We start from the raw sequence: 23744 nt of genomic DNA, 5'->3' as shown, positions 1-23744 counted from the left end.
CAACAAAAATATAATTGAAGGGAGGGTGGGCCCAAAATTGGAGGGAGGTGAGGGTGGTCCTAAAATTGGAGATGATTGAGGTGAGGGTGGTCCCAAAATTTGCAGAGGTCCCAAAATTTGGAAAATTGGAGATAATTGAGGTGAGTGTGGTCCCAAAATTTGGAGGGAGGTGAGGGTGGTCCCAAAATTGGAGATAATTGAGGTGAGGATGCAAAAATATAATTAAGGGGAGGGGGGGCCCAAAATTGGAGGTAGGTGAGGATGCAAAAATATAATTGAGGGGAGGGGGGGCCCAAAATTGGAGGTAGGTGAGGATGCCGGTGGTCCCAAAATTCGAGGTAGGTGAGGTGAGGGTGCAAAAATATAATTGAGGGGAGGGGGGGCCCAAAATTGGAGGTAGGTGAGGGTGCGGGGGTAAATGGGGCATGTACTTAGTTGAAAATATAGGGGTGTCTTAAAGTTCGTTGGGGACAATTGCCCCCAGTACACTATGTGAAAAAGGCCCATATTTGATGGTCTTAGGTCGTCAAATTTTAAGAAATTTGGCGGACACTCCCGTCAAATATGCCCGTCAAATATTTTCTTGTAGAATTTTTTTTTTGACGGCCCTGGTCTATCGAATTATTGGAGAATGGACTTCAAAAAAAAAAAAAAAATCCATAGAGTATGACCATCAAATTTGGAGGTTTAACAAACTATAGCACGGTCCTCTAATTCACCAATGACAATGAACGAAATAATAAAAAAAAAATTAGAAAAAGAAAAAACAAAAGAAAAATCATAAAACAAGTTCCAAATTAAACTAAATAACCCAAAATTAATATACATGTAAACCTCTTTGTTAAGATCGAAAATTATGTCGAAGCTACAAATAACTGACAATAATTAAACAAAATAAGACCAAATGATATTGAAATTACTGGATCGACAACTTCTTTGGTAGAGGTCGGTGTTGTTATCGTTGTAAATTGGGGAATGAACCCTTGTGCTTCACGTGCCACTTTTTCCTTGGCCTTTTTCGCCCTTTCCAGCACATCCTCCTGCATGCAGCATTTCATTAATCATTTTCCCTATATTGCATCCATCGATAAGTAAAAACCATTCAAAGGGGAAGAACTATAACTACTTACTAAAAGAAAAAAAAGAAAAAAAAGAACGAGAACGGGAAGCATGATAGGCAACCAGGTTAATTAGATTACTATTACATCAGTGGGGAGGGGGTACATAGAAAGTGAAGCTCTCGAACACAATGGTAGACTCAAAATTACCTAAAGTTGATACGTTTAAGCTGATTTTAGGTAAATGGCACAAAAATCAAATAAACTTTTTTCATTGGAGAAATATTAAGAATAAAACTTAATTGTTGTTAGGCGAACCTGAAGACTAGACTGTATAAGAACAAAGCCTGCAACGCCAAATTAGTAGACTAACGTTCAAAAATGTGCCTTAAATAGGAGTGTCCCTATTTTTGTCTTCTGCAACTGTTTTGAGTGTTTGCTTTGGTCCTTAACTCATAATCTTTTTATACCTCAACAACAACAACAACAACTACAATAAAGACTGTTGTCTGCAACGTCGGTCCTATTTTCAACAACAATGGCTGTAGCTCCTCATAAACAATTGCAAACAGTTTATACAAGCAAGAGAAAGGTTTGCCTTTCCCTACTACTAGGCTTCCCTAGCACTGCCATTTCAGTAATCTTATCTGCTCCTTCAAATGTAATGGCTTCAGAAGAGCAGCAGTTAGTCTTGGAGAGATACACGGACACAAATGAGGGTTTCACTCTCCTCAGACCTTCTTCATGAATTAAGGTCTCTCTCTCTCTCTCTCTCTCTTTTTCTCTGCGCGCATGTGTGTGTGTGTGTGTGGTTTTCTTTTGATTTGGTATACATCTTGGCGTGTGGTTTTCTATTTTGATTTGGTGAATTGGTAGATGTGTGTATGTTTGGGTAGTTTACTATACTGGTTGATATGATTTTATTTTGATTTTAAACGAATACAAAGAAAATGTTCTTACAAGTGACAGTCCCAAAGCTTGATCTTCTACTCGAGAAACTTCGCAAGCATATGCCTTAAATACAGTCAAATAGAGAAGCTTAAATATGTATTGAATATGACCCTGATATGTATTATTAAAACAGAGTAAATGACATAAATAGTTTTGAGACTACAATTCAAGTTTAATTATATAGGAAATAATGTCAAGCAATACTAATACTGAAATTGTGCCCAACACTATAACAGGTTTCGACCATATCGATCAGCTATAACTCCCCAAAGAATAGAAGTTAAAGCTCTTCCAAACATATATGAAGCTCCTACAACACATTAAATGCATTATAAGCTTTGTATTATTAAAAGCGCCCTCGATCCGTGGGGTGCGCGGATCCGCTTTTGACCCTTGAGGTTTGGGAGTCGCCACCTAGTTATTGTGGTCTAGGAACCAAACCGACTCTAACATGGATAAAAAGAACTAATCTACCACAGAAAATCTGAATTCGGGGATCATGTTACGGGGTTGGAAGGTGTTAGGCACCAACCCCGCCCGGCCAAAGCCGGTCTCTACTAACTTCCCAAATAAATTACATTGCTAACAACCTAGATAATAATAAAAAAAATAAAAAAATCTATACCTTTCCGATAGCAAGGACTTTGTTCCCTCAGATCTGACAAAAATAGCTCCTTGTACCGTACTCTCTTACTTCGTTCTGTCTCCGGATTTGATTTCAGATCTCCGAGGCAAGGTATCTCCTTATTTTTGGATCTAAACTCTTCAAGTTTGTTGCGGATTTTGGGATGTTTTTGGAAGGCTTTTAGGCGTTTCTTAGACTAAAATCGAAGGAGGGATGTTAGATAAGGAGTTGGGGCTCCAAAACTAAGGTTTATGTGAGGCTAGGGGGGCTTTTAGACCTACTTCTCTTAGGGTTTATGATTTGATACGAAAATAGGGTGTGCGCACCTCTATTTATAGATTTTTTTAGGGGTTGATTAGATAAAGTTAGTATTTAATTAGAATTCTTTTAATTAGAGTTGTGTTTTAGTTAGACTTGTTTTAGGTAGAGTTGTGTTTCAATTAGAATTGTTTTTGGTGGAGTTGTGTTTTAGTTAGAACTCTATTAAATAGAGTTATTATTTAATTAGAATTCTATTATGACTTTTGGTCTTATTTGATTGACTTTTAATATTTTGACTTTAGTCTTAATTGATTGACTTTTAATATCTTGACTTCAGTCTTGCTTAATTGACTTGATTGACTTTAATACCTTGACTTTAGTCTTGCTTGATTGACTTTAAATTTTTGGAGAATCCTCCTCTAAAATATCTTTAATTCTTTGCACCCCAAATGGAGGGGTCCTTAAAGAAATATCTCATGAACCCTCAACAATTTTACTTGAAAGCCCGATTGATCAATTTTTTTAATTCAAAATTTTAAATTAATTTCATTAATGTTTCACTTTAATTATTTAATGTTTTATTTATTAATTTCAAATTTTTTAATTATAAAAATTATGAAATTACCGTTTTACCCCCAGAGAGGACTTTTCACGTTTTAAGTCGGTTTTTAATGTTCTAGGATATTTTAGAATCAATTTTTCGTAAGGAATTCAATGGAAATATTAGTTTGTGTCATTTATGAAATTTTTTTGTGTGAAATGGTCATGAACTTTATGAGAGGCATTTTCGTAATTTTGTCAAATTCTGTTAAAATTGGTGAAATGATTTATTTGATTTCGATTTGTTATTTTATGTGTTTGATAGAGTTTTCCTAAGCGTAACGTAGGCTCTAGGGTTGTTTTGATGTTAGGGGTATTTTGATAATTTGATCAATTTTTAGCGATTTTTATCGTAAAACTTCTTTTCGTTTGCATGATGATGATTTCTATGTTTCCAGAGTCGTATTTTCCTAGCGTAGCGTGGTTTCTAAGGTTTTGTCAGTTCGAGATACCTCATCCGAATTTTTGAAACACATCTGGTAACAAAATAAAACAATGGAATACACATCCATCATTGGGAATCATTGCGATCGGGTTGACGAGTTAATTAATCAGGTGGATGCAAAAATGAGGTGTTTACAGATGCCCCTCTTTGACAGAGGGTTGAAGTAAACTAGATAGCAAATCTATTTTGGTAGATAGTGCGATATCCGAATGCCAAAGCTAGTGACAGTTCATTTTGCAACATGATTTAGCAATTCGTCAAGGTGTTCGGATCCTTGAGTGTAAACTCTTCCCGAATTAAAAGATTGTCAGGTCCTTGTGCGCAAACTCTCACTGACGGTGTCAGATCCTTGAATTTTAAAAAATTCTCCTTGACTGATGTAGTAACTGTGCAAGTGTGTGGGCTTAAAATCTCAGATAAATTTGAGTAAAATCTGAGCACAACATGAATATAAATTAGGCATAAACTAAGCATAAATTGAGCATAACTGAACATAGACTGAGCATAATTTGAGCAAAGTGAGCATAATCTTAGCAAAATTTGAATGTCTTCCTCTACCTACCCTAGGTGAACGAGTAATAAGCTAATTTTTTGAAAGTCCTACTCTACCTGCCCAGGGTGAAAGAGTAATGAACTAATTTTTTTGGGAAGTTCTACTCTACTTACTCGGAGTGAAAGAGTAATGAACTAATTTTTTTGGGAGTCCTACTCTACCTGCCCAGGGGGAAAGAGTAATGAACTATTTTTTTTTGGAAAGTTCTACTCTACCTACTCTGAGTGAAAGAGTAATGAACTAAGCTTTTTGAGAGCCTTACTCTACCTGCCCAGGGTGAAAGAGTAATGAACTAATTTTTTTGGGAAGTTCTACTCTACCTACTCGTAGTGAAAGAGTAATGAACTAACTTTTTAGGAGTCCTACTCTATCTATCCAGGGTGAAAGAGTAATGAACTAATTTTTTTTTGGGAAAGTTCTACTCTACCTACTCGGAGTGAAAGAGTAATGAACTAAGCTTTTTGAGAGTCTTACTCTACCTGCCCAGGGTGAAAGAGTAATGAACTAATTATTTTAGGAAGTTCTACTCTACCTACTCGGAGTGAAAGAGTAATGAACTAATTGTTTTGGGAGTCCTACTCTACCTGCCCAGGGTGAAAGAGTAATGAACTAATTTTTTTTAGAAGTTCTACTCTACCTACTCGGAGTGAAAGAGTAATGAACTAAGCTTTTAGGGAACAAACAGGGGATTAACCTCGCACTTGAATTATTATTATTATTTTAATAAAAAGTTGGATTTTATGAAGGTCCGGTAACATTTTAACTCTCTTTGAATCTGAGGAGTTTTCAAAATTGCTATCAAGAGGGTAACCTTTAATTCAAAATTAACCTTATCCTTTGGGGTTGAAATTGATCAGGCATCAGAACAAAAATGCCCCTAGTTTGACAAGGAACATTGTACTGGGAGTAATTGAATATAATTTGAAAATAAATGCCCCTAGTGTAAGGGGGAAACTGTACTCTTTAAAAAAAGGAAGTGCCCTTGTTATGAAAGTTTGAAATCCTTGATTACCGCAAGCGCAATAAATGTTTAACTTTTAATTTTGATTTTTTATATTGAAGATTTTGAGTCAGGCTCAAAGAAATTGAAACAAAATATTTCTTTATGAAATTCATTATAGAATTTGTTCTTTCTCCCCATCGGTTCGCCTAGGGATATGAAATTCTTCAGATCAATCATAGACGAGATACTTATATCTACTGAGTCTATATTTGGTTCAAACTGGGTATTGAAACTTGATCATTCGGACTTCTGATATTTCGGCACAGGCTACCTTTTCAGCTTCTCAACTCAATGGAGATTTTCTTTTATTTTTTGATAGCTCTAAGTTTTGCCTAGATTGCCTTTTCAGGTTTTCAATCTAGCGAGCATGCCCTAACTTTTGCCTAGATCGCCTTTTTAGGTTTTCGATATAGCGAGCTTACAATTTTTTCTCTTTTCTTTGCTCTGATTGTTGCCAAGGTCATCCTTTCAGATTTTAAACCTCGCGAGTTTGCCTTAATTTTTGCCTAAGTTGCCCTTTTGGGTTTTCAATCTAGCAGGCTCTTTTTTTTTTCTTCTTCTTCCCTTCTGAATTTCTGGAGTTACTATCTGATCATGCTTTACTACCTTCCTTGACTTTTTTCACACAGTACTTAGGAGGACTTTTATAGGTAGGCTTAGGACTGGGTATAAAAAGAAAGGAATCTTGAGGCTCAAAAACCCAAATACCCCTTGTGTGACATTTCTTTTTAAATTATTTTCTTTTTTTTTAAGTTTCTTCCCCACTTTGACAATTTTTTTCTTTTAAATTTTTTTCTTTTTAGAGTTTTTCTTGGTCGGGGAATCTGTTCTTTTATTTATTTTGATGTGGTCGAGCCTGAAGGCGTAATTCGAACTTCCCTTCCCTAGGTTAGGTGATCGGGCTGAGAAAGAAAAAGGCGTAATTTTTCTTTTTGAAAAGACTGCAAAGGGGTTGAGAAAGGATATATTGAACTGGGTAACAGGAGAATTGAATCGGCTAAAGATGGCCTCCGTAAATATAGTACCGTTTGATTCGGTCAAGGTTGGTCGGTTCTGGTAATTATATTCCATCATGATCTTGAAGTCTAACAGTTTTCCTAGATAATATTTCCTTAATGATTGAATCTCTCCAATTGGGTTCAAACTTTCTATGATCGAGGAAGAGTACTCAAATTTTTTTTTTGGTAGTCTGATGTTTAGATTCTTGACTCATAAGTGATGAACTTTAACTTTCTTGTCAAATATGCGAGTGACTCCTCTCCATTGACAGACCCAATCTGTTTCTAACAATTAACTTCCATCAAGACCTTGAGATACAGAATTTTCCCTTTTAACCGGTAAGATTGCTTCCATATCATACTAGAGTGACTCTAGTAGAAGACTGTATTGAAGTGTAATATGTCCATAATGCGAATGGTAACTTTTCTGGCCAATCCCGGTGTGATATGTGATTGACACATTTTCACGATGATTGTCTTGAGATTTTTACTGGCTGCTTCAACTATTCCATCGATTTTAAAATTCCAGCACTGATACATTTTATAATCCCTCCTCTGACTATGTCAGTCAATTCTGGTTTGTATATGTGGTGTTCTCACAGGATGGGTATATATTTCATGTTGAACAACACTCCAAATTTAACTGACATATCCTCATAGGACCATGTAAGCAAGTCTTTTGAATTTTCTGAATAAATTCATCATCTATTTATACTCCTCTGGGGATAAGTTAGTTCCAATCTGAATTTCTTGGAAATTATTTTTGTTCCGAGGTCAATGACCTTTAGTTCCTCGAGCAAGACATTTATCTTCTCATTCAAGAGGGGATTCCTTATTAGAGGAATTTCTCTTTGAAGCCAGTTATTAGTTAACTCGTTAATGCGCTCAAGGTATTCAAAAATTTTCTTTATTCAATTAAATTTAGATGGGGCAACTGGCACCATTGCAGACTCGACAAACTAACTTGACTAGAACAAAATAAGAAAAAAGACAGACTTAATTACTGAATTGATAGAAAGAACTGGACTCAAGACTCATAAACAACTAAAGACAATTACCCACAATGGGCTTGATTACAGACTGAGAATTCGAAAAACTATTTTTAAGCGGTTAGACTGAGTTTTCTTTTTCAGATTCTTTGCATTCTTCAGACTTACTTTTTCTCTCTTGGCCAAGACTGCATTTGGTGGTGAAAACCTCATTAGGGACTATCACTTTGGTAAAAGGAGGGCTAGGAGGTTTATGATTGACTGATCGGATGAGAAGGATTGGGTCAAACAAGAGTTGAGTATTGGATACCATGTTCAAAGTCTGAGGAGGTTGGTAACTGGGTAGAGGGTTGATAGTAACATTCGGCTGCTCAGGGGCAGGGACATTAACTTTTTTGGCGTCGATGAGGTCTTGAACTGTATGACGAAGAGCGACACAACGATCAGTAAGATGATCGGGATTTTGGTGAAACTCACAAAATAGGTTAGGATTGTGAAAAGTGGGGAGTGGATTTGGTAAAGGTCAAGGTTGGAGAGGTGCAATGAGCCCTTTACTTAATAGTTTTTGAAGGACAATGCTCAAAGGCATCCCAAGATTGGTGAATTTCCTACGTGGTCGAGGTTGATTAGGGTTAACTTGGTTACTAGGCAAGATAGTAGATTGGACGGGTATAGTAGACGTATTGACTACATAGGCGTGATCAGTACTAGACTTAGAATTGATAAAAGGCTTTTTGAACTTGTTGTCAGAAGGATTGGAAAGGATTCCGGAAGCGAAAGCATCTTCCAATTGGCTACCAGCTTGCAATAGAGACTCGAATGTAGGAAGGTATTGGGAAACTAGATATCGGGCATACCCTTGCGAGAGGTTTTTTAAAATAATAGCCACTTGTTCTTTCTCTGAAGGTCTATCCCACATTTGTGCAGCCTTGGCCCTCCAACGACCAATGAAATCAGTGAATGTCTCCCCATTTTTCTGTTTAGTTGCTTCCAAATCCCTTCTTGAGGTCTCAATCTCAGTACTGTATTTATACTGATGCCAGAAGGCCTTTGACATGTTCTCCCATGTACCCACAGTAACTGGATCTTGAGACATTAGCCAACGTAGTGCTGATCCTGATAAAGTTCTTTGGAACAATAATGTCATCTGTTCGTCGCTGAGCCCTATAGTGCGCATGTTAGTAACATACACCTTAAGATGTGTTTTCGCACATCCTGTTCCACTGAATTTATCCATTTCAGGCATCACAAACTTCTCCGGTAAATGGATTCTAGGGATGCGGTTCAGAGCTTCAATACCTGCTGTAATTTCATCAATACCCTTTATATTCTTCATAGCTGACTCTAATTGGGACATTCTGTTGGATAACGCTGGATTTTCATCAACATACTCTTCGTCTCTATCGAGTTCGAAGACTTCACGTGGACGTTTCTCTTCTACCTTTTTTTCTTTTGGATCATCTAGAGGATTACCCGTCGATTCCGAGGTCTGTTCTAACATTTCCACCTTGCCTTTTATATTGTTGATATCATTGACAAAGGCTGCCAAGATCTTACGGATCTCCGTGAGCTCAGATTCTGATGCCATCTCTACTTGTTGACTTGGTATTGTGGCCCGTTCTAACCGACTGGACTTACGACTCCAACTAAGAGGTAGACGCTTGAGTTTGGGCGCAATGATAATCCTGAAGACCCCATCAAAGGAGGATTACTAGTTATGGATCCTAGAGTAGACTTTTAATAAATAGAAGTTTCTCTTAATAGCATGGGTTAAGTTAACCCCTAGATTCAAAATCTCTAACTAATGAAATATTTCGATCAAGAAATATTACATGAATATGATTTACTGATCTTGTTAAGTATGTAATATTCAGTCTATTGAATCAAACTGGCCGATGCAAGGTGATTGGGACTATGTACCCATTTAAGTTTGGGCCGGTTCGACCCAATGAATCTGAATATTCTACTTCCATCACTCCATCCAATATTTTTAAGCCAATTAGTTCAACCGGTTCATCTGTTGATCCATAAGATCCATTTACCAATGGGGCTAATTGGTTTAACTTGATATTGACCAGCATGTCTCATCAATTAAATTTATTGGGTTGGACCGATATTGCGGGTTTGATTGGAGCGGTGTGGACCGGTCCACCCACTTACCTTTTAGTTGGATTAAAATAGAGCAACCCGGGAACACCCACGATAAGTTCGAGTCGTGACCTATAGGGAAAGTTTCTAGACTCTAGGCTTACTACGTGCAATGCATTTTTATCTGGCCACCCTTGCCTAAGCACACCTATATACCTCTCGATACATGGTGACTTTGTTTAATATACCGTATAGGTGATAATCTAAAACCTCAACTCACTTCTCTGAAGTCAAAAACAGCCAGTTCGTTCTCCAGTTGAGAGGTGGCGCACGATGTTGAGCAAGGGCCCACTTAAATACCTCTCGTCTAGAATAGACGTAGTCTATCCCCCTCGTACAGTAGGGTACAGCGGGGCAAGATCTTGTTTAGGCACCGATTTTGACCAAGAAGTGCAATTGATATACTTAGATTATCTTTTATACCTATGGGTACGAGTCAAGAGTTGTAGCTTTCATAAATGGTTTGGCATCCCACGAGGGGACCGACCACGTACTAGTACTACGTTGGCAATCGGGACATGTGACTGTGTGGCTTACAATAGGTCAAAGGCTCAGGTCGCTCCAGCCTGGGTGCATCAATATATCTCTCAGAATCACTTGATCAGACGGTATTGATATACCCTAAGGTACATGACTGGAGTTGTGGTTTTCATGAATGACGTCGCATCTCCGAAGAGACCGGGCCACGCACTAGTGCCACGTTGGCTATATGGGACGTGTAAGTGGAAAAAACAGTAAACGTGCATGTGGTGTGTGCAAAATAGGGTGGGGTGTACCCGGGATTTTTTCTCGAATAAACGGGTCCATGGGCCAGATCAAACCAATCAAACCATCAACATATGGATATTGAATAAATATTGATCAAAAATACAGAAATATCTAAAATACTCAATTCGAAATCAAAACATGTATATATCAATTAAGATCATGGCATTTCAGATAATAACACAAAATAATTGATTAGATTCAATATTGAAACATGTACAAAAAAATTCTTTTTATTTTATTTTATTTTTCTTGAAATTTTAGGAATTTTTTTTGCATTTTTGAATTTAAGACTCAACAAATTTCTCAATGAGAACTTGGGTTATCTTGACTAACAACTTAAGATTTAAAAATTACTAAGGGTCATTAGGCCACGTGGCTCCCTCATTGATTATTTAATTCCATGGCCTTTACAATTTTAATTGGAAAAGATTTAGATCTAAAAAGAGAAAAAATCAATTTTAAAAATGAAAAATTTAAGTCCAAGGTTTTGAAAATGGGTGATTACGAAATCTCAACTTAAAGTTTAAGATGACATTAAAATTTTATTTTATTTTATTTTTTAAATTGAAAATTTCTTTTAAAAGTTCATGGAATTTTGTTCGTCACAAACACTTGGCATTAGATCACCCTTTTGGATGCCGCGTGACGAAGTTGATAACCCTTAGTAAGGAAGAGACCTTACTAAATTAGTAAGACTAGTCCCCCTTTTTTTTCTTTAAATTCTATGTTGCTGCCAGCAACACTTACAACCCATAATAAATTAAAAAAAAAAAAAAAACTAAGAATTTCGTCCTCCATGCACCTGTGGCATTGAAACGTGGTTTGGGGTGTCAAGTGGTGAGCCCAAAGACCCTTAGTAAGAATCAAATCTCACTAGGTTAGTGATGCTAGCAAGCTTCCCAATTTTTTTTTTAGCTTAACAGCATACACGTTTGTTGCTGTTTTTTTTTATATTTGACTACACACACACGTTCAAAAGAACAAAAGAAATGCTTTTCTTTTTAGATATGTTGCTGCCAGCAACATGCAATGGCAACACTCCCTCATTATCTTTTTCTTCTTTTTATATTTGTAGCTTAACAGCACACCTTTGCTGCTGTTTTTTATTTTTACTGGTTTATTGTTTCTTCCATTGGGGAAGAAGACGATGTGATTTTTAAAAAAAAGTTTTATTTTGGCACACCAACCATATCATCATGTATTGGTGGTGTAAACAAAAAAAACAGCAACTTATTTATGGCACACCACCCAAACAGCACGTTGTTGCTGTTGACAAAACCTTAAAGAAAAAAAAAATTTCTCTTTTAACTATTTCGTTAATTCTTCTTGCTGTCAATGGACAGCAAGCTATTTTTTTTTTTTTAAACAAATACAAAAAAGTTATCGAAGGGTACATCCCACACCCTTAAACGAAAGTTTTGTTTTTTTTTTTTCACTTCTTTTTTTTATTTTCCTTGTTGTCAATGGACAGCATCACCTAAACAATTTTTTTTTTAACAAAAAAACAAATATATATAAAAAAAAATGTTGTTGAAGGACACATCGCACCCCTTTAAATAAAAATTTGTTGAAGGACACATCGCACCCCTTTAAATAAAAATTTTATTTATTTATTTATTTATTTTTTTAAAAAGAAAAATACTTGAAAATAGAACCCAAAAACAATAAAATTAAAACTGCAAAATTTATTAGTCATCACTCTATCCTCAATTAAACCTCTTGATCTCTTTAATTATTTAGGGTCATTCTACACAACCTTCAATTGAGCCATAGAAAATAGCATGCCAAAACAAAATACTCAAAGTCCATGCAAATAATCAATAATCGAGTCATAAAAAATAAATAAACAAATAAACAAACAAAATAAACTGAACTAAAAAAAACTAGGTCATCCTGGCAATGTTCTCATACTTGAGGTTTTCAAGTCTGACCCTCAATGTCCCCAACGGAGTCGCCACTAAAAGCGCCTCGATCTGCGGGGTGCGCGGATCCGCTTTTGACCCTTGAGGTTTGGGAGTCGCCACCTAGTTATTATGGTCTAGGAACCAAACTGACTCTAACATGGATAAAAAGAACTAATCTACTACAGAAAATCTGAATTCGGGGATCATGTTACGGGGTTGGAAGGTGTTAGGCACCAACCCCGCCCGGCCAAAGCCGGTCTCTACTAACTTCCCAAATAAATTACATTGCTAACAACTTAGATAATAATAAAAAAAATAAAAAAATCTATACCTTTCTGATAGTAAGGACTTTGTTCCCTCAGATCTGACAAAAATAGCTCCTTATACCGTACTCTCTTGCTTCGTTTTGTCTCCGGATTTGATTTCAGATCTCCGAGGCAATGTATCTCCTTATTTTTGGATCTGAACTCTTCAAGTTTGTTGCGGATTTTGGGATGTTTTTGGAAGGCTTTTAGGCGTTTCTTAGACTAAAATCGAAGGAGGGATGTTAGGTAAGGAGTTGGGGCTCCAAAACTAGGGTTTATGGGAGGCTAGGGGGGCTTCTAGACCTACTTCTCTTAGGGTTTATGATTTGATACGAAAATAGGGTGTGCGCACCTCTATTTATAGATTTTTTTAGGGGTTGATTAGATAAAGTTAGTATTTAATTAGAGTTCTTTTAATTAGAGTTGTGTTTTAGTTAGACTTGTTTTAGGTAGAGTTGTGTTTCAATTAGAATATTTTTTGGTGGAGTTGTGTTTTAGTTAGAACTCTATTAAATAGAGTTATTATTTAATTAGAATTCTATTATGACTTTTGGTCTTATTTGATTGACTTTTAATATTTTGACTTTAGTTTTAATTGATTGACTTTTAATATCTTGACTTCAGTCTTGCTTAATTGACTTGATTGACTTTAATACCTTGACTTTAGTCTTGCTTGATTGACTTTAAATTTTTGGAGAATCCTCCTCTAAAATATCTTTAATTCTTTGCACCCCAAATGGAGGGGTCCTTAAAGAAATATCTCATGAACCCTCAACAATTTTACTTGAAAGCCCGATTGATCAATTTTTTTAATTCAAAATTTTAAATTAATTTCATTAATGTTTCACTTTAATTATTTAATATTTTATTTATTAATTTCAAAATTTTTAATTATGAAAATTATGAAATTACCGTTTTACCCCCAAAGAGGACTTTTCACGTTTTAAGTCGATTTTTAATGTTTTAGAATCAATTTTTCATAAGGAATTCAATGGAAATATTAGTTTGTGTCATTTATGAAATTTTTTTGTGTGAAATAGTCATGAACTTTATGAGGGGCATTTTCGTAATTTTGTCAAATTCTGTTAAAATTGGTGAAATGATTTATTTGATTTCGATTTGTTGTTTTATGTGTTTGATAGAGTTTTCCTAAGCGTAACGTAGGCTCTAGGGTTGTTTTGATGTTAGGGGTATTTTGATAATTTGATCAATTTTTAACGATTTTTATCGTAAAACTTCTTTTTGTTTGCATGATGATGATTTCTATGTTTCAAGAGTCATATTTTCATAGCGTAGCGTGGTTTCTAAGGTTTTGTCAGTTCGAGATACCTCATCCGAATTTTTGAAACACATCTGGTAACAAAATAAAGCAATAGAATACACATCCATCATTGGGAATCATTGCGATCGGGTTGACGAGTTAATTAATCAGGCGGATGCAAAAATGAGGTGTTTACAATTATGAAGTACTCAAATGAGATACCATCGTTAACACGTGCTCGCCCACAAAACCAGCATAGATCCAATATCTTCTTCCCTTTCCACAATATGAAAGTCTTGTATCTACAATGAAATTTACTTTATAGAAATATTTAGCACAAATTTGACATGAAACACGAACACTACACTATGTAACGTAGTGTCATTGGTTCATAGGCAACTTTAAGAGTACATTGTGACCATTATTCAATCACACAAAACACTTAGCATTAAAGGATAAACACAGATTTATTCGTCAGGATTTACGAATCTCAATGTTTTGTTTGCCTTTTTTCCTTACTACGTTAATCAAGCTAGTCCTACTCTTATCCAATTATGTAACAATATACTCAAGTTTCTCATACAGCGAGAACAGGATCAGTTGAGAATCAGTTATCAAGAAATCTCCATTAGAAGGAATTAAAGGATAAACACAGATTTTGTACTATTTTAATAGCCAACTTGCATACCTTCCCTTCGGGTTTGTTCCTTTACGGAACCAGAGGAGAATGGTATCTTCTGCAAGCACATCCTGGTCGTAGAGAGATCTCACAATTTCAGGGAATAACTTCATTAGTTTGGCATCCTCGTAGCATTGGATCTGAACTTTGTACAGGAGTTCCAGCTCCTCCACTTGTACAAAAGGTATTCAAAAGTTTTGCCCATGTTTTTACCTGTCTAAAAACACACATTCCAGTCAACAAATTTAAAATTATGAGCTTTCTCGACCTGCCCACCCAAGATAAATAACACCCAAAGAACATCAGAATCAAAATGAGGCATTGTCTAATAAAGAATTGTGCATATCAGGATAGAGAAACTTTTATTGAACATTACCAAGGTTAACTACATGAAAAAATACAAGAGAAAAATGGGGGAAAAAAAGAAAAAGAGGGGTAACGACTTAGATTTAAATAATGTCTGAGATAATAGTCTGATGTTATCATTGTCATAGTCAATCCTTGTCAGCGCTGTAGTAAAAGAATTTTCGTGGCACAACAGAAACATCGTTCAAATTAAGACAACATATACGATTCAAAATAAAGACAACCGTGGAAAAGCACAATCAGGATAACAGGAAAAGAAATTAAATAGAACTGCATGCCTTTCAACTGTATGGCAAAATAAAACAAGAGCAAATAGTTGTTGAGATAAATAAAGAGATTTCCAATGAAGCTTAAAGCTCACACAAGATCAATAAGATATGCTAAATCACTAACAATAACGATAATCTCAGACTATTTAGATAGAGCTACAATTCATTTTGCTTACCCTCCATTGACAGATCTCATGTCCATGACATTCCTCATTGTAGACCAGTCGATTCCCATCCCACTTAGACACGACTTGCCAACAACCCGTTTCCAATGTTCGTAATCCGCTGTGAAATCCTCCGGAGCCGCTTTTCCATAAACTCCAACCTGAGAACTCTTTAACAAGTAAGGTGTTTTTTCAAACCTTGCTGGCCATTGGGACCCACGCTCTGATGCATCTATTGGCACCTTGTGCAGACATGCCTGCAGAGGCACATTCCTACAACCACAAAAACACGTGTCAAGAAACTTTAACGAAAAAATAACAACTGATTTAATGCACTCATATAATAAAGAAAGATACCAGGCTGCATTTGGATCATCTGACTCTCGACACAATGGAGGCTCATTTGCAGGTCTTTTCTCATAGCACTCATTGGATAAAGGCTTCCTGAATATTGCTGCACCAACTTCGTTCACTGTATCATTTTTAATCTCTACCAACTCCCAGCACAACTTCTTTGTTAGTTCAGCCATTTCTACAATAGATTTCATGATAAGAAACATTGTTAGATATTTACCCAAAGAAATCCCTCTCTTAAACACAAAGTGACTAGGTAAGTATGTATATACCTTTCCAGATCATAGAATCCTCTTTGCCTTTCCTGTGAACTGGAGTAGCTGACCACACAAAGTGACCACCAGGTCGCAACACGCGGTTCAGCTCTAAGAGAAGTTTACCACTTGTATATTTTAAATCACAATGAGCTCCTATAACAAAATATGTTATTAAAACAAAGAATCAAATTGTAATTGTAAGATTGAAAATACCTTCAACGTGCCAAGGCACCCTACAACGTGCACAGTGGAGTTTAACAGTCTTTCCTTTGAAGACTTCCTTTTAAGATGGGTATAATTTGTAATATGGGAAGGCTAATCCACGCACTTTGCCCTCTTCGATGGTCACCTCAACCATCCTCTATTCTAATAAACTACTTCTATATCTTTCAAAAACGTGAAACATGATGAAGCACAATTTGTAGAAATTGGGAAAAAAAAAGGTGAGAAAAAAATAGAGAGTGACGAGTGATAGTTCAAGGAGATATAAGGTAAATAAGCATTTACTTTCTCAATGAACTCGATGTAACGTAGAGCGCCATTTTTAAACTGAGTTCCACCACCAGGAAATGCCATTTTTAAAAATGACAGGAAGGAAACACTTCAATCATCAGCTGAAGTAAGCCATCAAGCTTAGTTAAAAGAAACTCTTCATGGTCCTGGCCATATGAATTCAGCAAAGAGATTTGTGAGAAGAACATTCCAAAGTGCAAAACATAGAAATTTAAAGCCTGGGTATTAGAAACTTCACATATATTTAATAATGCTTAGTCGTAGAAGTGAAAACTACAAGGGGCATCCCCAAGTATACTCACCTCCACCCTCTACCCCACATAAGTATTCTTTACCTTCAGCTAACCTCAGCAAAATACTTGGAGAAAGAAAATCCCTTTTTTCGGGTCTTATCAGAAGGCACCAAATATGCGTTGGATCATCCTTTTCCCTCCTCCTTTATCCGGGCTTGGGACCGACAATGTAAAATGTTTAATTTTTTCATTGGCGGAGTTAAAAAAGTTTACCTAAAAAGAAAAAAAAACTATTAGTTACTAATTAAATAATATAAAATAATGTGAAAGTCCTAGAAGACAATAAATGAGTCATTAAAAACTAGTATCAAGTAAGTCTACCATTGTAATATGTAATGAATCAATCAAAGTCATATAGAAATGCATATGTAGTACATATCCAAAGACAATAGAAATGTAATACAAGTCCAAAAGACAGGAGTAGATCATGCTATGATATATGTCATCATACGAGATCACCTAATGATGAAACTGAAAATACGTGCTTCGTACCATATCTAGTCCTAGAGGGGGGGTGAATAGGATAATTAAAATTTCTTTCGATTTATCCAATTTTAACTTAAATTGATAATTTGACTATGTGTTCTAAGTCATTCACCTAGCCTCGATTTGGCACTTATGTCTCTAAGATGCATTTAATGAAAATACACTTGAAATTTAATCATTCATTTAACCATGTCATTCAATGACACATTCATATACGATTTATCTATTCGGCATTTTATGGTATCGCATGACATTCAAAACATTCAAGTGTAAATTGTGGAATTATAAACACATGCACAAAACATACGTCATCTAATGGATCGACAATGTGCTTACATCCATTCTTATGGCAAGTCTCTAGTTTGTAATGCAATTGAAATTTTCTTAGAATATAAACATTCATCGTATGACATACTTAGCATCGTATTCATTCATAGCATACATTCATCTAAGTATAAACTAATAGAAGCATTTTCACAAACACGAGACAAGCGTTTTATAGTGGTTCGGCAACATGCCTACATCCACTCCCAAGGTTCCTACCTAGGAACTTGGTGTTCACTATCAAAGGGGTTTATGGTTCACCTCAAACCTTTTACATAGAATTTTTATACATAGGCTAAATTCTAAAACCTTAAGATCGAGAGAACGCATTCTCTCGAAATTGTGAGTTTTGTTCCTCGGAAACTCACAAACCTCTACTCTTGTCAAGAATCCTCGATTCTAATCAAGAGCTTGATTTTTGAGGGTTGAACCAAGTAACCACATACATATATTTTTAAAATTAAAAACAAAATCAAAGACTCACTCAACTTCAAAAGATTTGTCAATGGAGATCTTGAGTTCTTGGAGTCCTTGAGCTTACAAGTACGTCTCGACGGTTGGATCTTCCAATCAAACTTTCGAATTCGTCGGCTACTTGTAATTACTCCTACCATAATCTCCTTTTTGCTCCTTGCTCTATGAATGTACCAATGTGTGTGCAAGGTGATGTTTGATGGGCGGAGAGGGATCAAATGAGAAGTCTAGGAATGTTGAAGGGTTCACCTAAGTTAGACTCTCATGAAAGTAAAGAAGACTCTCAAAATGTGGAGAGAGGAGAGAAAATCTTCTCTAGGATTGATCCAAAGGAAGGGCAAAGGGTCAAAATGATTTTCAATGAAGTTTGAGCCCTTCCATGGCTAGAGAGAGGGTTAAAAATATGTAGAAATGAAGGATTTACTTCTCTCAAGCTTCAACCAACCCAAATGAAAGAGTTGGAGTTGTTATATATGAGAAGAGAGCAAATTCGTAGCTCAACGGTCATAAATATGACCGTTTGAGTGCTTGTTGTCTGTGGCACCGTCAGGACTGTCGGTGGCACCGTCAGCCACAAGTGAGGCACATCAGTAAATTACCAAAATGCCCCCACAGAGTGTTTTGACCATAACTTTCAAACGGTACCTCCGTTTTGTATGCTGTTCGGGAAGCTGATAGATATTACTATTTAGAATATCTCCAAATTGCTACCAAGGGGTCGATCATGATAAAAATGGGTAAAATGACCAAAATACCCTTTTTATCATTTTTGGTGAAAACGAACTTTCGGGAAGTCCGACGTCGAAATGGTTCGAAGGTGTGCTAGATTTTACCTATATAATGACACCTATAAAGTACCAAGGATAGAAAATGATTTTAGGGTGGTCAAATCTTTAATGTCCCCTCTATGTCCATATTTGATTTCCGAAAGGTCCGATGAGCGAACGGGTCAAGGAAAGAGTTTTCCTAGTTACTACGGGTCGACCTATCAATCATCTAAGTGTTGGAGAATGGTATTAGGTAGTCTCATTACCTCTTAGGCTTTGTGCACACACATGGGAGGATTTTTGTTGAGGCGTGTACGGTTGAACAGCTTTAACGGAGTCTTCATATGTCTTCAATAGCAAATCGATCCGACACTCAACATGTGTCTCGGGATTGACAAAACATGGAACTTACAGAAACCTATGTCAAATGAATCAATAAGAGCTATAGTATCAAGTAAGTCACCAGTAGAATATGTAGTACAATTCCAAAGACATATCCAAAGACAAATCCAAAGACATATCCAAAGACAATAAAAGTCCAAAAGACATAAAGGAATCATGATATGATGTCTGTCATCATACGAGGCCATCTAATGAGGAGCCTATGTCAATGTTCGCAAACGTCATTCCCTCAGCCACATCCTTATCCTGTAGCTGTGCAGACATGTCAAAAATCTCATCAATAAGGACCTGATAGTAATCCAAGGACAATACCTCTACACGAACAAGTATCCCATGGGCATAGATCTTAGTCAAATGGAGGTTGCACAAATTGCACCTCTGACCACGTGGGGCGGGATAGTGTGATGATGTTATCCCTTACAAACAATTAAGAGTATTAATATTCTATACAAGATAATTAAAAAAATATAATTTTAACAAAATGTACATCAATGCCTCAAAAAAACTTCCAATGTCATATTGTGAAGAGGACTTGGTGGATGACTGCGGCACTGAGTTTAACTTCTCTGTCAAATTCTGAAGTTGCTGACTCATATTAAATACATGACCTTCCAACTTTTGTATCTCAATTTGTTTTGGAACCATGTACTGCATAGTTGTTTTTGATATTCCCCCACCCAAACCTCTCACTCGCCCTTTTCTATCTTTCCCACATACCTATGAAATAAATGTTAATCTTATTAGAATAAGATCATGTATGTAAAAAATAAATAAATAAATAAATGAACGAAATAACATGAATATACCTTTGCAACTGCATCATTATCTAAATCGTTTGTTCCAAATGTGGGATCCAAACTAATCAATTCCTTAATTAAAGACTGTAAAATAAAAAACTTATTAAAAGAGTGCTTTAGGTGTAAGGGTATTGAGACTTGGGATGAAACCTATCCACTGATATTCTGAATTCCACTTCTCTTATGTTGCCTATTAACTGACTGAGCGACAGGCGTAGACAGATCCTCCAATGATTAATTGCTTTAAGTCTTTGTAAAAGGAAAGAAACACGTATGTCAATATGTTGGTGTCTGGCAAGGATACTAGGTGTTTGACACGATGTCTTTGAGAACTTGACATGCCAATGCACCTGTGGATGTGTTTCACGGTATGAAAGAGATGTATATACCTATCAAGAAAAAAATGAAGGAAGCTGCTGTATTTAAGTTAGTTATTTTTTTTTTTCAAATACAAGGAAGGAAATATATGAGAAGAGAACACAGTTTTATATACCATAACATAGTAGTTAGTAAAAATAGATTTCTAAAATAAAACTGTGGTTCTTAATCAGTTAGTGTACGAGTCTTTCATAATTTTTTTTTTTTTAAAGTTAAAAATAAAGGGTGATTCTACTTTAAGTATTAAGCTGCGTATCAGGTTGTGTCCATGTGTTGATACATGTACTACATGACAAAATTCTTGGAAGCGTTGTTATTGTTACATTGCTTTAAACATAGAATAAACAAGAGGAAGAAGGACATGAGACAAATCACTCTCTCTAGGAAAGATTAAGGTTTTATTTATCCAAAATAAATAAAAACAACAACAACAAAGATTTAAGGTTTAGAATGAGTCTTAAGTTAGGCATTGCATCAACACAACCTTACGATGAACACACACATCGGCCATCCTTGCACCCAAAGATAAAGAATTCTTAAAACTCTATTAAAACTAAACAAGTACATGGTGATGTAGAACAACCTAAGGTTTGCTTTAAGTAGGATTTAAGGTGTTGGAAGTTGAGGTTCATGGGTTGAAAAATAGGTTTTAGGGATACGGTTTGTGGTAGGATGATTTTATCAAGGTAAGAATTTTAGCACTGATGTTACAGGGCTGTTTCTGACAATGGCTAAGAAGGGTCATTTTTTAAGAAGTAATAGGATATTCTCTATATTGCTGATGTCATTTGCACCACATATCAAACGGCTGTTGGACTGTAAGCAAAAATAAAAAATAAAATCATTCAAGGAAAACCTAGAAAAAGAACAAATGGAAATATGTGGATCATTCAAAACTGGGCTGGATCGAAAACAATAACTAAACAAATACGTAATATGGTAAGCCAATAAAACGGGAATAAGCATAGAACAAACCACAGAATCAGATTCTGGTGGCACATTGCACCTAGGAAAAGAAAAGTTCAAATGCATCATCAGCAATAGAATTAACAATTGAGCCATCCAAAACATTCAACCATCAGCGAAAGTGAAATGAGTGTCACGAGTATTCTCCCGAATACTAGGAAAATTATCCAAACTGAAATTCGCATGTTGTCATGGTAATAAATCTGCTTATTTAATTATTCGCTTTAATAATATATATAGTGGGGCATTTTTATTTGTGACCCATAAAGCTACAGTGAGCCACACCCACAGGAGACAGAGATTAAAAATAAAAACTAAATGATATTTTACGGTAAGGTTCTAACTTCTAAGAGGCTGTCAGGTAACTATTCTCGTAATAGATTGGTACTTTATCTTTAATTGTTTCATAAACATCCTTCAAACCAATTTTGGAAAATAGAACCAGTTCTATCGTAATGATTACCACATCAAACGTAAAAGAGATGAGACTTGGTAGGTCTCATGCACTTTTACTAAAAATAATATCTAATTTATTATGTGATATACTACTTGTAGAGGGATAAAATCATCTCTCATCTTCTTTAGGTCTAGATCAAGGATTTGGATTTCGACAAATATATGATACAATGAGGTTCCAACCCAACATTGATTCTAGGTCAACTATGTCTCAAAAATCGTCACAAAGTTGGATTATAGGTTTAAATCGACAAGGGAAAACTTCCAAAATTGTTGAAAACAATAAAAAAAAATATGAAAAATTATGAAATATATATAATGAAAATTCATAAAATCTAACTAAAACATAAAATCAAATCTTAAGTTGAAATTTGTCAATTCTAAATTCTAAATTCAAAATTCAAAATTAACAAAAGACATTAAAATCCGAAAAAGCTAAAATTCAAAATCTGTACCATTTCAAATCGTGCAACAAAGATCTTCCCCAAGCTGTTCTCTATCTCACATGCTTCCTGCAACACAAAAAAGTAAACAAAGAAAATTCAGAGATTGAAGAGCTCTAAAGCCGCTAAACAAAGAAAATTTTCCCTCCATTTTATAATCAGATTAAACAAACCATAACTTCTCAAAATCTCACCATAGAATATCTACTTGAATCCAAGGAGAAAGAAAAAAAATGGTGAAAAAATTCAGATCTAATCATATCAAAACACTCAGATCTATGAAATCATTTGCATCCTTAATCAAATTTTTATTTGTTTTTAGGTTTTGTTTCGTGTAAAATTAACACATTTGGGAAACAAAAAATCAAAATTAATATATTTTGTGAAATCCAAAACCCTAGATCTCATCTTCATCAATCTGAACAACGCTATGGATCCATCAACCTGAGAGAGAGAGAGAGAGAGTCACCTTAAAAAATAACATCACTCCATCGTTTCCAATCTTGAGAAATCAAGAGATCACTTCGAGCGATCAAATAAAGAGTGATTGAGCGATGACATCGATCCAGAGATGAGTTCGATATAGAGATGAGATCGATGGAGACAAGGAGAGAAATCGATCGACAGTGAGAAAGCAATGGAGAGGTCGATCGATTAAGTGAGATAGAGGGAGAGGCAGAGAGTGAGAGGTCGATCGATCGACTGTGAGAGAGAGACAGTAAGATTCGATTGTGAGAGAGGGAGAGAAACAGTAAGATTCGACTGTGAGATTGAGTGAGATAGAGAGAGAGGCAGAGAGTGAGAGGTCGATCGATCGACTGTGAGAGAGAGACAGTAAGATTCGACTGTGAGAGATATGAGTGAGAATATGCACTGATTATATATAGTATTTAAAGGGGTTGGGTTGGGTTGTTCCCACATTAAAGAATGGGACGATGACTATAACGGACTCTTTTTTGAGAATATGCACCGATTAATCCCTTAGAAAAGAATATGGACCATTTAACTCCCACGTTATAAAACATTCACTTATTAAGAATCGTTTGAAGATTTTTTAAGAATAATACTTGAAATACCCTTTTAACAACTTTATAAAGTTGTTTTATCTAAATTCTAAAAATATACACGGTCAAATAAGAACTTTACCAATTTATTTGGTTATTAATATTTTTGTGAAAATAAAAAATAAGTATTTTTATTTATTAAAATCTATTTATAAATTCAATATAATTTTATTTGACTTATTTAAGTAAACCTGCTAAATTTTTAGTTGAATCAATTTGATGAACATTCAAGTTGGGTTTTAAAATAATGTTTTAATTATTGAAAATTATTTATATTTTTAATAAATCTAATATACATAGATCAAATTAGTTTGATGATGATGATAACCATACTCATTACCCTTATCATCATCATCATCTATGTGAGTCAAAAAATCACTAGTTTTGGGAAGAGAAAGCAAGGATTTGTTTTTAATGTTTATT

The 23744-nt window shown here is 35.4% G+C and overlaps 1 protein-coding gene and 1 long non-coding RNA gene across 6 annotated transcripts; both read right to left on the bottom strand.

Annotated features, from left to right (window-relative positions):
- Positions 1-812: 812 nt before the first annotated feature.
- LOC147391782 (putative methyltransferase PMT26) lies at positions 813-16078 on the bottom strand. The gene is made up of 5 exons (XM_086457244.1): positions 15974-16078; positions 15705-15879; positions 15360-15620; positions 14558-14765; positions 813-1040 (listed from the first exon to the last, which is right to left on the bottom strand). The coding sequence occupies exons 1-4, from the start codon at positions 15984-15986 to the stop codon at positions 14645-14647; spliced, it is 570 nt and encodes a 189-aa protein (XP_086313370.1). The 5' UTR covers positions 15987-16078; the 3' UTR covers positions 813-1040; positions 14558-14644.
- Positions 16079-16175: 97 nt separating this feature from the next.
- Positions 16176-23161, bottom strand: LOC147391781 (uncharacterized). 5 transcript variants are annotated; one of them, XR_015170314.1, is made up of 6 exons: positions 22727-23161; positions 22270-22326; positions 20024-20364; positions 19530-19934; positions 16774-16977; positions 16176-16617 (listed from the first exon to the last, which is right to left on the bottom strand). It is a non-coding gene; the product is annotated as an uncharacterized LOC147391781 (long non-coding RNA). The 5 variants fall into 5 exon arrangements; XR_015170315.1 differs by lacking the exons at positions 22270-22326; positions 22727-23161 and having other exon boundaries at positions 16176-16344; positions 16466-16617; positions 20024-22104; XR_015170317.1 differs by lacking the exons at positions 22270-22326; positions 22727-23161 and having other exon boundaries at positions 16176-16338; positions 16466-16617; positions 20024-22104.
- Between the last annotated feature and the right edge of the window lie 583 nt (positions 23162-23744).

The sequence above is a fragment of the Akebia trifoliata genome, chromosome 11, assembly GCF_017979445.1.
Source record: "Akebia trifoliata isolate Shusen 1 chromosome 11, ASM1797944v1, whole genome shotgun sequence".
Classification (NCBI taxonomy): domain Eukaryota; kingdom Viridiplantae; phylum Streptophyta; class Magnoliopsida; order Ranunculales; family Lardizabalaceae; genus Akebia; species Akebia trifoliata.
This window is presented reverse-complemented; position numbering and strand designations above follow the sequence as displayed.